This window comes from Peromyscus maniculatus, chromosome 12 (genome assembly GCF_049852395.1).
Source record: "Peromyscus maniculatus bairdii isolate BWxNUB_F1_BW_parent chromosome 12, HU_Pman_BW_mat_3.1, whole genome shotgun sequence".
NCBI classification, from domain to species: domain Eukaryota; kingdom Metazoa; phylum Chordata; class Mammalia; order Rodentia; family Cricetidae; genus Peromyscus; species Peromyscus maniculatus.
In genome coordinates, this window is record NC_134863.1 from 27066625 (window position 1) to 27081830 (window position 15206).

Below are 15206 nucleotides of genomic sequence, written 5' to 3' on the forward strand. Positions count from 1 at the left end.
AACAACAGAAAACTCAGAACTTATATCAGTAATAACAATAAGCATAACAGCAAATACAAATATTTCCGGTCAATTACACAATTGTAAGCTGGATACAGTAGCTTCCAAAAGGCGTTTCCAGAAATCATGCTTCTGTATAGATGATAGGATAACGCCGTATAAACTGAGGCACCAGGCCAGGTCAGAGAATTGTAGTGAGGTATAGTTTAGATATAATCATGCTTTGCTTTGACTGTACTTTTTAGTAACAATTATAAACACGATAAAAATATGTTACGCTCTGGTATGAGTTTTACATGAAAGCACGTATATGAGCATTATATGAGATAATATAAAGCGGACACTTCCCTATGCAAACTATTCAATTATTTCTTGGATTCTTCCTATCTGGGATGTCGGTATGATGATGGGACAAGGGAAGCCTCTTCATTCGTGTGTGTGTGTGTGTGTGTGTGTGTGTGTGTGTGTGTGTGTTATGTACATGTATGTGTGCAGCTGCACATGTACACAAGTTCATATGCATGTGGAGACCTGACGATGACTTGGGGTGTCTTTCCTCGATCCCTTTCCACTTTATTTTTTAATACAAGGTCTGTCACTGAACCTGAAGTCCCAGGAAGTTATATGGGTCTGCTTTACCTGAGCCCCCAGCCTTTAACAAAAATCCAAACAAAACACATAGGCATGGGTATGTACACGAGTTCAACTACCCTTGGAGGCCAGAAGTGCTGGTCCTTGGGAGCTGGAGTCACATGTGAGCCACCTGACATGCCTGTCGGGAACCGATCTTGAGCTCTCTGCAAGAGCTGAGTCATGTCTCTAGCCCTTCACCCTCACCATTTATGCAGGTTACTGGATCTGATCTCAGGTCCTATGCCTACCCACAGGCACTTTGCCAATGGAAGCACTGCCAGAGCCTGCCTCTCTATACCGAACAATTACAGACAGCAAGGTGAGGGCCCACTGTCAGAGTACGCATACTTCTGTAAACTGACAATATTTACCCCAAGCTCAAACACAACCTGTCCTCACCTGTCGTCAAAGGCAAGTGTGTGATGCTGTTTAGACAGGTCAGGGTGAACCACGTGGAGGACAGTGTAGCCCCAGAAAACAGGAGGAGAAGAATTAGTTTCAGCATACCCCGGATAAAATCTGCAAACCTGAACAGAAACAATATTTCATTAATCCCAGCTAGACTCTTCAGTATTAGTTAAATTAGCAACATACTTTGTTTAAGCAACTATTACTTGATTTTTCCCTGCTTAGTTCTCAATGCCAGTTATAAATATTTATTTACTTCTTTCCTTGTGTCTAGGATGTTACTTAATAATAACTTATTTTCCTCCTACAAACGGTAAAACATAATTTGTTTGGAGCCTACAGTTCACAGAACAGAGTTTGAATTTTTAAATTGACTTTTATACTTTCTAAATATCCTAAAATGAATACACATTAGCCCAGTTTTACTTGGCATTGATGTGCAAAGATGGCTCTTCCAAAACTCACACTCAAAGAATGCACACAAATGCTTCCACAGATCCTGTGACCTGGCCCTGCTCTGCCCCCACATCCCTCCATCCCCACCCCCACCCCCACCCATTTCCGGTTGGATACTGTTTTCTGTTCTCATCCATGCTAACTAAGGCTGGTTCCCACAGCACGGGTTAGCTTTAGTACTTGCTTGTAGCTGCCTTTCTGCTGGTAATACTAACACCCAGATCCTCACACACTCACTCCCGCTCATTTCTCCACTTATCCAGGTCTTGTTCAACATGGCCCTCCATGCTCAAGGAAGTCCTCCCCAGGGTGGCCCTGCATTCTGTTTATATCCCTATATCAGCTTTCCTTGTTGGAAACTGTTTGGTTTTTGCATTTGTTTATTTCATGTCTTCTTATTAAACTTTCTAAGAGCAAGAATACAGCCTGAGCTGTGGCAGCATCTGGCTGTAATCCTAGCACCCAGGAAGCCGAGGTAGGAGGAGGGAGCATTCAAGACCAGCCTGGGCCACAAATGAGACCTGAAAATCAGTCGGGGCGGTGGTGGTGCATATTATCCCATAAAGCTGGGAGTTTTATAGCATTTCAGATCCTCAAAACTTACTCCTCTTTTCCTCAATCTACATGAACTAGCTGCCGCCACCTACTGGTGGGAAGAATGGGCTGCTTGGTTAGTGACAGGGTTGCTTTCTTCACAGGAGAAATTTCTATGTACTCTGGAAAGATCCTGCAGCCTAATAAAAATGTCCCCCACCCCAGAGCTGGAGAGATGGCTCAGCAGTTAAGAGCACCGACTGCTCTTCCAGATGACCTGAGTTCAATTCCCAGTACCCACACGGCAGCTCACAACTGTCTGGAACTCCAGTGTCCAACACTCTCATATAAATACACATGCAGGCAAAATACCAATGTACATAAAAATAAACAATTATTTAAAAAAATAAACAAATTATTTTTAAAAATGTCCCCTAAGAAGATGTGTCCCCAAAGAGATGCCAGATGCTTAGTCTGAATCCCGAATTCACTGAATATTACTGTTTATTAGAGAAAAACTGATTCTTGTCAGAATTATCAGGGCAATGTGTTTCATAATCAGTGAAGAGATTTCCTAGCCTAAACCTTTACCTTTTAGATTTTATTCTTCTATGCTTTTCTAACATTAAAAAAAAGAAGAACAAAACAAATAAAGTGACCTGGAAGTTATAAATTCAATTTATTCCTGCATCATCTTAGAAACACTATGTAAAAAACTACAAGGTCCACATATATTATCCTGTGTCAATTATGTTCAATAAGGGTTCAGATACTGAGGAGATTTATATATCTCCGTGATCTCCTCAAATATATATTAGATTCTCTTCTTCCTGGTGAGGTGATTGGCTGGTCTTGACGTGATTCAATGGCTTGGAGGTCAAACGTCACTCTTTCTTTAGACACACCAATGTCACCGGAAGGAGGGACATATTCTAAGACTCCTGGTTTTAGAATAAATAAGAACCCTCTTTCCTTTCTAACCCATTCTAAGAATGTGTTGTCATAATAGATTAGGATGAGAGAGAGTCTGAGGAAATTGGAGACCTTTACAGACATTTCCATCAAAGTCGGACACCCACAGGGACACACATGCTAACTGGGGTTTGCCTTTCTATGAGCCCAGGGATGCTCTGATATGTGGCTCCTTCTTGTTAGCTACTGATTTGCCTTTTTATTATTTTTTAAAATTATATCACTTTGGGGGTCCATTTGAAGATGTTGCCCTCAAATAAACAAAGAGAAGGGGTTTAATTATACCAGAAATACATTTCTGGTCTTCAGAAACCATTTTGAGAGGAAATGCTCCCAAGAAGGCTTTTTGTAGATGGAATGCTTTCTGCCGCATGAACATCTGTAGCCCAAACAAGTGGCTGTTTCTGGCCTTCTCTTCTGCTCTTTCCTCAATAATGTTTGTACTAGGGAACCCACTTCTCTTCTGACGTTTCCCCCTGACCACTTACAAGTTTGATATGAAATAGTCTCACCTTGCCATAGCTATCCCAACAACACAGCCTCCAACTATAGACCAAAATCCAATCCAGCCAGCATCTACCTGTTAACAAAGAAGCAGACATGTTAATACAAGTGTGGCATGTTGCAACTGGCGAGAAATTAAATGAAATCCGCTATAGTCAATATTTACTGCATCAAGGGCAACAAATCTAGGAAATATTATTTAAGAAAACGGATAAAACAAAAGGAGTCATATATAACTAATGAATACAAATGTATCTACATAATTATATCCTCCATTAATTTTTATTGGAATGTTTAAATCAACAAAATAATACCATTGAATATTTTCAGTCATGTGCTATACAACAGCATTGTCTAGTACTGCCTAGGACTAAGAACTCAATAAGAAAGGAGAGAAAACGGTCCCTGACCTCAAGAAGTTTAAATTCAATCATCACACATAAGACTCCTAGAAAATAATTTGTTGCCAAGACATCTGGCCATACCTAAGACCATATCAAGGGATGGAAGATGTGAGAGGAGAGGAGAGGGACAGGGGCAGAGAGAGGTGTGGCTTGAGGAAAAGGGTGGTATTGCAATTTGGATATGATATGTACATCCAGGCCTCAGGTGACTCAGCTTGGTCCCCAGCTGGTTGTACCACCTGAGAAGTTCCAGAAGCTTTAGGAGGTAGGGCCTACCTGGAGGAAGGAGGTTACTGGGGACATGTCCCTAGGGACTGTATCTTGTCCTGGGCCCCCTCTCCATGAGAAGGTCAACTGCTCTGCCCCCCGCCATGATATTCCGCCTCTCTCAGGCCCACAGCACTGAGCCAAGCCAACACAGACTAGAATCTCTAAAACCATGAGGCACAGTAACGCCTTCCTCCTGGTACACTGTTCTGCCAATATCCTTCGCTTAGAAGTCTGACGAACACAAGTAGACAGAAAAAGCGAAAGCAAAGCCAAACTCAGAAAATGTTTCTATTCCTGCTACTGACGAGCTCAGTGACCCTGGTCGATTGTGTCTCTTACCTACAAAATCATGAAGGAGACCATCTGTGGCCAGGACTTAGCTCAGTGGGAGCACACAGCAAGTGCTCACTCAGCATTAGTGGCTTCTCCCATCTCAGGATGCCTCTCCTGTCTTAGCTCTTCCCCACTTTCAAGTCACATTCCTCAGGGCACTTGACGACAGCACCTACATTTCCACACCACTGGGGCACCTTTCTATGACTTGCCCTCTGTCCCCCACACACACCCTTCAAGTCAGGAGCATGCGGCTGCGAAGGTTCTTTTTGAGGTAAAGCACTGAACACTGTTAGTTGTTATGATGGAGGCTCTGAGTCCTTCAGAATACTGGTACGTTTTTTTCTCTTCCTACAATCACCTACTTGCTCAGCGCTTTATTTCTTACTTCCACACTCCTAAAAAAAAACAACTCTGAAATGGCCCCCAGAAACCCGTTTTGTATACTATAGGATACAATTATTCTTCTATTTCTATTATTATTTCTATTCAGAAAGAGTTGCTGGCTTTCCTTGTAGCTACATGCAAGGCCCAACCACCTGGCATTTAAGAGGTGCCCAAGCTGGTGTCTATCTTTTATTACCTTTGCTTTTTGGAGTCACATTTTGACTGTGAGGGGGACTGACAGCCAAATGTTCCCTCCCCTTCTACCTGTGCGCTCATGTAGACCACATACCCTTCCCCATTTGGTAACAAAGTCCCCATAATGGATTCGAGGACCTGAAAGACAGCTCTACGCTCCTCCACTCTCTCTCTCCACCACCTGCCCTCTGGATCTGGACAGCCATGTTTGCAAGGGGACAAGGTCTAGGGACAGAATCAGTACAAGGCAGAAGCAGTCTGGTCTCTAGAACAGCAGGAGATGTCAAGCTGTGGCCAAGTGTCCAGGACATTACACACTCTGTCCTAAATTGCTGTGGTCCTCAGGATGGGGGAGTGGGCTTTCCATAGTCAACTGGAGCACTCCAATGCAGCAACTCTTACGGGATTTTCTACCAGAAGCACACACAAGCTCTCTGGATAAGGAAGCGCCCGATGCTTGGATGATCTCTAGTTTTCCGCAGCACTGGCACGGGGGACTAGAAGACTCAGTAATCAGGGCTACTCCTCTCCCTTCGGGCTCTGTTATCTGTTACTCAACACCCACTTAACGCCTAGGCCTCTGCACATTATTTCCTCTATTTAAAAATGTGTGTGCGTGCGTGCGTGCGTGCGTGCGTGCGTGTGTGTGTAAAATCAGGGTGGGGGTTTGTGTGCACGCACATACAAGCACATGCCACTCGTGCCAGCATGTTCATGTCATAGTGCACAGTGGAGGACAACTTCTGGTGTTAGTTCCACCCTGCGTTTACTTTGTCTGAGACAGGGTCACTTGTCAGTCACTGCTAAGATGGCCTCCAAGCTTCAGCAGTTCCTATCTCTCTCTCTCTCCTCACTGCAGGAGCACCAAGACTACAGTGCATGCCTCTGACACTGGCACCGGGACTGCAGTGCACCAGGACTGCAGTGCACGCCTCTGACACTGGCACCGGGACTGCAGTGCACGCCTCTGACACTGGCACCGGGACTGCAGTGCACGCCTCTGACACTGGCACCGGGACTGCAGTGCATGCCTCTGATATTGGCACCGGGACTGCAGTGCATGCCTCTGACACTGGCACCAGGACTGCAGTGCACCAGGACTGCAGTGTACGCCTCTGACACTGGCACCGGGACTGCAGTGCACGCCTCTGACACTGGCACCGGGACTGCAGTGCACGCCTCTGACACTGGCACCGGGACTGCAGTGCACGCCTCTGACACTGGCACCGGGACTGCAGTGCACGCCTCTGACACTGGCACCGGGACTGCAGTGCACGCCTCTGACACTGGCACCGGGACTGCAGTGCACGCCTCTGACACTGGCACCGGGACTGCAGTGCACGCCTCTGACACTGGCACCGGGACTGCAGTGCACGCCTCTGACACTGGTTTACGTGCGTTCTGATGATCTAAACTCAGGTCCCCTTGCTTGTGTGACCACTGAGCCATCCACCTCTCTAGCACAGCCCACACATTGTCATCTGCCCCGGGGTGAGTGGCACTGTGCCAGGCTAAGAAGAATATGTATCTAGCTATATTGATGCCCGTCTTTTCAAGCCAGTTATGATCTTTTCCCTTTGTTAATGGTATTTACTTTATTTAATAAAAATCTACCCAATAATTAACCTTTCTTTATTTAATCTTGTTGCTCTCATTTTATTTTAAATTATGCTTCAATACCTGGTGTGATCATGGACTCTGTGTCTCTCAGAGTTTATACATAGACAGATGCCTGGAAGGGCTTCTTACGGTTTGCAACACAAGGCACAGATACACCCAAATCAGCATCATTCAAACAGACTTGCACTTTTTCTTATTGGAACTGAGCACATTGGGAATGCCTGTCATCCAAAACACGGGTCAGGAGACTAAAGAAAGCTTCTGTCTTGTGGTAAAGGCTCGGCTATGGTCTAAAGCTGGTGTCCTCCCAAAACACGTGTTGGAGTTGAATCCTTGGTGTGATAGTGTGATGAGGAGAGGTCTTTCTGTTTTTCTTTTTAAAGATTTATTTATGTATTTTATGGATATGAGTACTGCATTTGCATGTATGCCTGCATGACAGAAGAGGACATCATTATAGATGGTTGTGAGCCACCATGTGGTTGCTGGGAATTTGAACTCAGGACCTCTGAAAGAGCAGCCCGTGCTCTTAACTGTTGAGCCATCTCTCCAGCCTGAGGAGAGGCCTTTCAACAATAAAGTCATGAGAGATCTGCCCTTATGAAAATGGGATTAGCTTTCTTTATAAAAGTAGAAGGGGTTAGCCGGGCAGTGGTGGCGCACGCTTTTAATCCCAGCATTCAGGAGGCAGAGGCAGGTCACAGGACAGCTGTGGGAGTGTGTGTTCTTGCACATTCGAGTCTGTGTGTGTGTATCTGTGTATGTGCACACATACACACATGCAGGTCAGAGGACAGTTTGTGGGAGTGTGTCTGCGTTTGTGCACTCTCGAGTCTGTGTATGCGCATCTGTGTATGTGCACACATGTACACATTTAGGTCAGAGGACAACTTGTGGAGTGTGTATGTGTTCCTTCACATGCAGGTCAGCTTGTGGGAATCAGGTCTCTCCTTCCACTCCGTGGGTTCTGAGCATCAAACCCAGATCACCATGGTGGCTGCAGTGCTTTTACCCATGAAGCCATTTTGCTGGCCATGGTCATGTTTGAAAAAGAGAAGATGTTCTAATTCTGAGACAAGAGAGAAAGTACTTAGAATAGCAATATATCAGATAATAGGTTCATAATTTACTTTATAAAGTATGAAACGAGGATAAATGATGAAGTTAACACACTAAGACTTTTTTTCTCTTCTGTTTATCAGTATTAACAGCAGCCCAAGAAATGTGGAATTCATGGCTGATATCAAAGATTGTTTTCAACTGTCCCACAGGAATCCTGTTTTTAGAATAATGATTTAGACAACATTTTACCTAATTCTTGAAGCTAAAACCAAAAGCATATCACAATTATTTATACATTAAATGAACTAAAATGCCTGCCGTATATACAGGCACAAATACTCACTTGGCTGACATGCACTGGTGTTAAAATTAAGTCCAGAACTCCAGACCAGCCGGCAAACACACCGAGCGGTATCGCATATGCTAACGCAATCATCAAAAACCTCAAATTGCTGCAAAAGAAAACATTATTACCAATTTAAAATGCAGAATTTAAACTATTTATGAAACACTTAAGTCATTTTGAGACTGGAACACAGAACTGCATTAGGAAATATGTGTCCATTTTTAAATAAACTCAAGATTCTCTAACCTGTTAATCTTTTATAAGAACCCAGCCCTAAACGGGATGACTTTTATCACACCCCTGTGCTCAAGGCTCATTGGTGGACAGACTGTAGGAGCCCGAATTGGTGGACGACACCAGGGAAATACCGTGTTCCAGACACAACAGGACAGAGGCACAGAGGAACTCAGAGTCCGTGCCAGCATGCACAGGGTCTAACCAGACAAAACCCCAGCCTGGGGGAGGGGAGTGGACACAAGGTCCCATCCCTCACCAAGAAGCTATCAGTAAGTGTTATCTTCCGGGAGAGAGGGAAAATCAGTTTTCTTTAATGGAATGATAACAACATAGTGATCATCACACTCCAGGGCAGGCCCCATCTGCAGAAACAGTCGGCCAACACTAAACGGGCTCCATGGTTTCGTTTTGGTTTGGGTTTGGGTTTTTTAAAGGAGAGAATATGAAGCTGGGTGGGTAAGAATGGGGGCAAGAATCTGAGGTAAGGCCGGGCAGTGGTGCCGCACACCTTTAGTCTCAGCCTTTGGGGGGCAGAGGCAGGCGGATCTCTGTGAGTTGGAGGCCAGCCTGGTCTACAGAGTGAGTTCCAGGACAGACAGGACTATTTCACAGAGAAACCCTGTCTCAAAAAAAAAAAAAAAAAAAAAAAAAGAATCTGAGGTAAGTTGGAGGAAGGGAAAGAATATGATCCATATATAGTATGAAAATTACAAAAAAAAAATCCAACAAGAAATCACACCAAAAGTATCCATTTCATTTATATTTCTTAAAATTTCCAGTGTTTGCTGTGTTATATTTTATGTGTTATGTTGTATTTAGGAAGCTTTGAGTTTGGGACTGACTTGGGCTACACAGTGAGTTCCAGAACAGCCTGGGTTATAGACCCCATCTTAAAATATCCAACCAAAACAAAACAAACTAAAATCCATACAGCTCCTAGGAATAAACCAGGAAGGCCAGAGAGAAAGAAAGAGAGAGACAGAGACAGAGACAGAAAGAGAGAATCTTAAACCTAATTAAGAGAGCAGAAACAATCTAAGTAGATGGACAGTCTATGCTATCAGCGTACATTGATCTGTAAATTAAATGTAATCACAACTAAAATCATACTTGTATTTTTTCTAGAAATATGAAAAATAAGATCCCTTAAAAAGTTAGGTCATGCCAGGCAGTGGTGGCACACGCCTTTAATCCCAACACTCAGGAAGCAGAGGCAGGTGGATCTCTGTGAGTTCGAGGCCAGCCTGAGCTACAGAGTGAGATCCAGGACAGGCACCAAAACTACACAGAGAAACCCTGTCTCGAAAAACAAAACAAAACAAAACAAAAAACAAAACAAAACAAAAAAAACACCACTCACTTAAAAAAAAAAAATTAGGTCATACTTAAAAAAGATTAGCAGGGAAGCCCTTGTCCGATTGGCTAAGGCATGTGGCATCGGCTCATGACACCTAAACTCTACACAGTGAAACAGCTGCCCACCAGTGCCGAGGGTGTTTGCAGGTGCTGGTCATCATATGAGGAAAGCTGCCCTCCTACACCAGCTGTCAACAGCACTGACTAAAAACCCGGATGTGAAATGGAAAACCAAACAACTACTGAAAAGAATTCACGATGGGCTGGAGAGATGGCTCAGAGGTTAAGAACACTGGCCGCTCTTCCAGAGGACCTGAGTTCAATTCCCAGCACCCACATGGTGGCTCACAACCATCCGTAGTGAGATCTGGCGCCCTCTTCTGGTGTGCAGGTGTGTCAGAGCACTCATACACATAAAATAAATAAATAAATCTTTAAAAAAAAAGAAAAAGATTCATGAGGCAATAGGAATGTAAACACTTGGGGCTGGAGAGATGGCTCAGTGGCCGCTCTTCCAGAGGATCCGGGCTTAATTCCCAGCACCCATGTGGCAGCTCACAACTGTCTGCAATTTCAGTTCCAGAGAATCCGACACCTCATACAGACATACCCGCGGGCAAAACACCTATGCACATAGAATAAAAATGAATAAATCATTGAAGAAACTTAAAAGAAAAAATAAATCCTGACTTGTCAGTAAATTACTGTTAGGCCCCTCTGAGGTATAATGATACTACATTTATCTTAAAAGAGTGCTTCAACAGTCAGAAGCTGAGGCAGATGGACCTAGAACTTGAGGAAAGCTTGGGTAACATAGTGAACCCTATCTCAGTTTTTTTAAGGTCTGGATATTTTAACGTTTATTACATATACTGAAGCACTTCTGGATGAAGTTAACTGTCCCTTGGTGGAGTGAGTGGGGTAGAGAGAAAACAAAGTGGTTATACACCAGGAACTACGGTATTAGTTCTTGGAGGTGGAGGGGGGTTCTATTATTCTGCTTTGTACATATTATAATGTTCTATTACCGAAAGCTTACAATGTAGTTCCTTTGGTGCAGTGGTTGCCTAGCACACATGATTCCCAGCCCCACATAAACTGGGCATTGGGGGCACATCTGTAATCCCAGCACTCAGGAAATGGAGATACTAAATAGGTGGAGGCAGGAGGGTCAGAAGTTCAAGGTCAATCCGGACTACAGAGCAAATTTGAGGCCATCCTGATCAAAATGACACGCTGTCTCAAAACAAACAAACAAACAAACAAACAAACAAACAAACAAAAAAACAGTCAAACAGAATGATGCACACATCGATCTATGTGAAAAGCTATACACATTTTACAAAAAAAAGAGGTAAGGAAACTCATAGAAAGGCACTTGAGAGACGGGAGAGGTGAGGAGTAGGAAATATAAAAAGACAAGGAAAATAAAATAAAGGCGGTGACGTGCTCTGAAGGAACAGGATCAACTCTAAAATGCAAAGCCAGCAGCCAACACCACACAACGTGACGCTGACGTAGAAAAGGGGGGAAGGGTCACGTCAGGCCACACAGGCAAACGTGTATTAAAACAAGTGAACGGCACGGTGAAAACCCCGGAGCAGAACTGCTGAAGGGTTTGCTGTATCCAGATAATGAAATTACTGTTTACGGAGTCAGCTCTTTAAATTAAAACTTCTTAAAAATCAAATAGGAAATAAGATTTCTCAAGTTCTTTGAAAAACCAGAGACAATCCTCCTGTAGGCTTGAGGTGTGGGGCGATCAGGCCCACAGAACCCCCCAGAGAGCCAAGAAGTACAGCAGTCCCCAGCCACGACCCAGAGCGCAGGCTTCGGTGAGGCCTTCGCGTGAGGAGGAGGACCACACTGCACTCCACGGCAGACACAGAGCGGCCTTGACTGGGGACATCCCCGTCAGAGGAACAAAGTTCCTCTTCTTTCCTGTCAGGACAACTTGTCTGTAACTCAGCATAAGGCTCTCCAGTGCTTCACATTTCCCCGGAATGCTCGGTCACTAGCTTTGCCTACCGACGTAACTTCCGCTGTTGGTGTTGCGGTGAGAAAAACTTAGACGAACAGCATTGGAAAGAACTGTTACCTTAGACTACCACAGACCCACATGAGCAGTTTTTGTTACATTTATTTAATCACCGTGTGCATGAGAGACAGAGAGGGGTGGAGATGGGGGGGGTCAACTTTCACGAGTCTGTTCTCTCCTTCCACCACGTGGATCCTGGAGATGGAACTCTGGGCGTTGGGCTCTACCTACTGCCCCCTGATGCTTTTCTTAACCTATTATGTGGAAAGTAATAATATGCATGGTGCTATAGGGAAGTGGGTTTTCAAAACCTTCTTACTGTACCTTAGAGCAAGAAACTTAATTTTATTTGGTAATGTCTCACAAAGTACATACCATTATCACATGTAAAAACAAAGGATTTCCTACCTTCTACACTTCATCTCACTTTGTCTAAAAAATGGTGCTCAGCCTATTAAATTAGTTGGCCTGGGAACCATGGGAAATGGGGCTAGCACAATTGAACTTTTTAATTTCTTCCTTTTAACTAGTTTAAGCCTAAACTTTAAACCACAAGAAATGTGAAGTACCTTTCCACTGAACTTTATATTTATTCGCTAATTTATGTGCAGTGTTAGAAATGCAACCCAGGGCCCACACTCGCTAGGCAGCTCTCTACAAACCGTGAAACAACCCTGTCCTTAAGGTTTATTTTTTCGAAGAATTACATCTCACTTTAACACCTGCAAAACTTGAGACATTACTGGGGCACACTGGCCACTGCTCTGCCTGGCGTCAATGAACTGATTCCGTCTTAACTTTCATCTACACACTGATCTACCACTGTAATTCCCTCACTTGAAGAAGACACACTGCAAATATCGCGAGTGGCAATATGCTGCAGCAGAATCCAATGTCTGCTGTGGGAAGATGCAGGCCGAGTAAGTGGATCGTGCTAAGAGACACTTTCAGCAAACCTACAGTGAATTCTGTCAGGCATTAGTCTTCAACAATCCAAATGGAATCAAGAGGCCAGAGGTGGGGGTGCACGCCTTTAATCCCAGCACTCCAGAGGCAGAGACAGGTGAATTTCTGCATGTTTAAGCCTAGCCTGGTCTACATAACAAGATCCAGGCCACTCAGGGCTACAGAATAGGACACTGTCTTATAAACAAACAAAAAGAAGAAAATTAGTAACTGGAAATTAGAATTTAAAATATCCAAAGAACACCCTAAACAGTTGTTGATAGATCTGAAGTTAGGACTTGGGTTAGCTATAAAACGCGTTGGGTTCTTGCCCAGGAAGAAAAGCAATTATAGATGAAGAGATGGGAAGATTGTTATTTCAGCTATGGAAATTTTTTGAATTATGAGGAAAAAACTAAATACTGTATTCTAAAGAAGTGGCAGACTGTCAACTATGACCCCGATAAAACCTGTCCTTTAAAAACATCAAGGACCTGTACAGTCAAGGTGTAAGAAAACAATGACTTTTTCTTTATTTTAGATGAAAAATAAACTGTGGAGAATACTGCTTAATGAGTACTTTTCAACGATAAATTTGATCTAAATATATATCAACTGCTTCTAATAAAAACAGAGTTCAAATTGAAACGTGTTCAAAGGTGAAAACACAGTAGATACTTAAAAAAGTAACAGTAAAATAGCCTATTAATAATTTTAATATTGACTACATGTTAAGATGTTTTAGATATATAAGGTTGAATAAAATACACTACTGAAATTAATTTTAATTATTCCCTCCTAATATTTCCTAGTGAGATACTAAAAACTTTATGATGGTGTATGTGGCTTGAGTATTAATACAGAGGATACAATGATACAGTTCTTTACTGGAAGGAGTTTGCAATGGGGAAAGAAGGGACAGAGAGGTTAAAAGAAAGAACCAACCAGAGAGCTAAGGAATTCGCAACAATTCCTGACAACTAACTAGGAAAGGAAACTCAGAAGGTGACATCACACGTCCCAACTACAAGCCACAACCCACAGTGACATTTGATGTTTGGAGTCAAGCTTAAGTTCTAGGGCATTAGAATCTCTGAGGGCAGAGTCTAACTACATCTAACTTAAACCAATAAGATGAAGTGATACATTGCATTTCCCACTCTATGAGCTGAATGGAGTACACTGAGATGGTTCTAGATGATATGGAAAGGATATCATTTTATTACTTTGTATTGACGAGTGACTATACAATGTGTGTTAACATACAATAACAAACACAAACAGTCTATAGTTTCACATAACAGAAATTAAGAGATCTGATTTTTAAAATATTGAGTCTACATGGAACATGGATGAAACAAAATTCCATATCATTTTGGTGTTTGGTAAATTTTCAAGATATATTTCTGATAGAAAATTAATTAGTATTTTAATTAATATTAACATGAATTGTTACAATCTGATTAGTGCTAAAAATTACCACCTCAAATTATACTTAAACATTAAAAATTAGGGGCAGAGAGATGGCTTAGAGGGTAAAGTACTTGCCAAGCAAGGCTAATGACCTGGGTTCAATCCCTGGGACCCATGTAAAGGTGGAATAGAGAACTGACTTCATAAAGTTGTCCTCTGACCTCCACATGTATGCTGTGGTACATGTGTGCCATCCCCACACCCATCACACACACACACACACACACACACACACACACACACACACACATTCAGACATACAGACACAAACACAGAGATACATACACAGACATAGACACACACAGACAGACAGACATAGACACACAGAAACAAACACACACAGATATGCACATAAACACACACTGACAGACACAGACACAGAGATATAAACACACACACAAACACCCACAGACACACACAGGCAGGCACACACACACACACACACACACTGACAGCAGCCGCAGCCACAGTCTGCTCACCTTAGTAACCTACAAAAGCTGCGCCGGTAACTCAGCCTCTGGCTCGCCGCGGCAACACTGGGAGGAAGAGGGGGCCGGGGTGGGAAGTAAGCGAGGGTGGCGGAGAATATTAGGCAGGCAACTCCAAACTCTGGAAGAAAAGCAACAGTGAAGTGTTAACCAGTGATACAGAAAGTCAGTACTTATTTCTTTAATATCTAGCTCCATAATGACAAAAATCTGGTGCCCAGAGCAGAGGCTGGGCATGTGCAGCCCTAAATTCCACAGGCCACCAACAGGGGGCGTGCTATGAACAAAGATGCACAGTGGTGACCGCTACACACCAGCCATCCAAAGGCTGAGAGATGAGCAATGCTCCTCGGCGGGAAAGCCCACCCAAACCCTGTAGGAGAGTTTCTGAACTGGTCTAAGACAATTCTAGGAAGCATGGTACTCAGAAAGACGGAAGACGGGAGGAGACTGGGAAGGACAGGATTCTGTTTGATGGAGGGCAGGACTTCTGGTGCGCAGGTAAGACAGATCAATGCACACACTGTGCGGCAAAGTGAAACAAG

General features: G+C 43.4%; 1 protein-coding gene across 2 annotated transcripts in view; it reads right to left on the reverse strand.

Moving 5' to 3' along the window:
• The window catches only part of Slc49a4 (solute carrier family 49 member 4), a 77853-nt gene that overhangs the window by 23742 nt on the left and 38905 nt on the right, over window positions 1-15206 (reverse strand). Inside the window, exons 4-7 of one of the 2 annotated variants that reach the window (XM_015993420.3) lie at window positions 14653-14782; window positions 8122-8230; window positions 3516-3583; window positions 1033-1160 (exon numbers count right to left, since the gene is read on the reverse strand). In XM_015993420.3, coding sequence (XP_015848906.3) covers window positions 1033-1160; window positions 3516-3583; window positions 8122-8230; window positions 14653-14782 — 435 coding nt within the window. Of the gene's footprint in view, window positions 1-1032; window positions 1161-3515; window positions 3584-8117; window positions 8231-14652; window positions 14783-15206 lie in introns of both variants that reach the window. The other variant, XM_076548809.1, reaches the window with a different exon arrangement.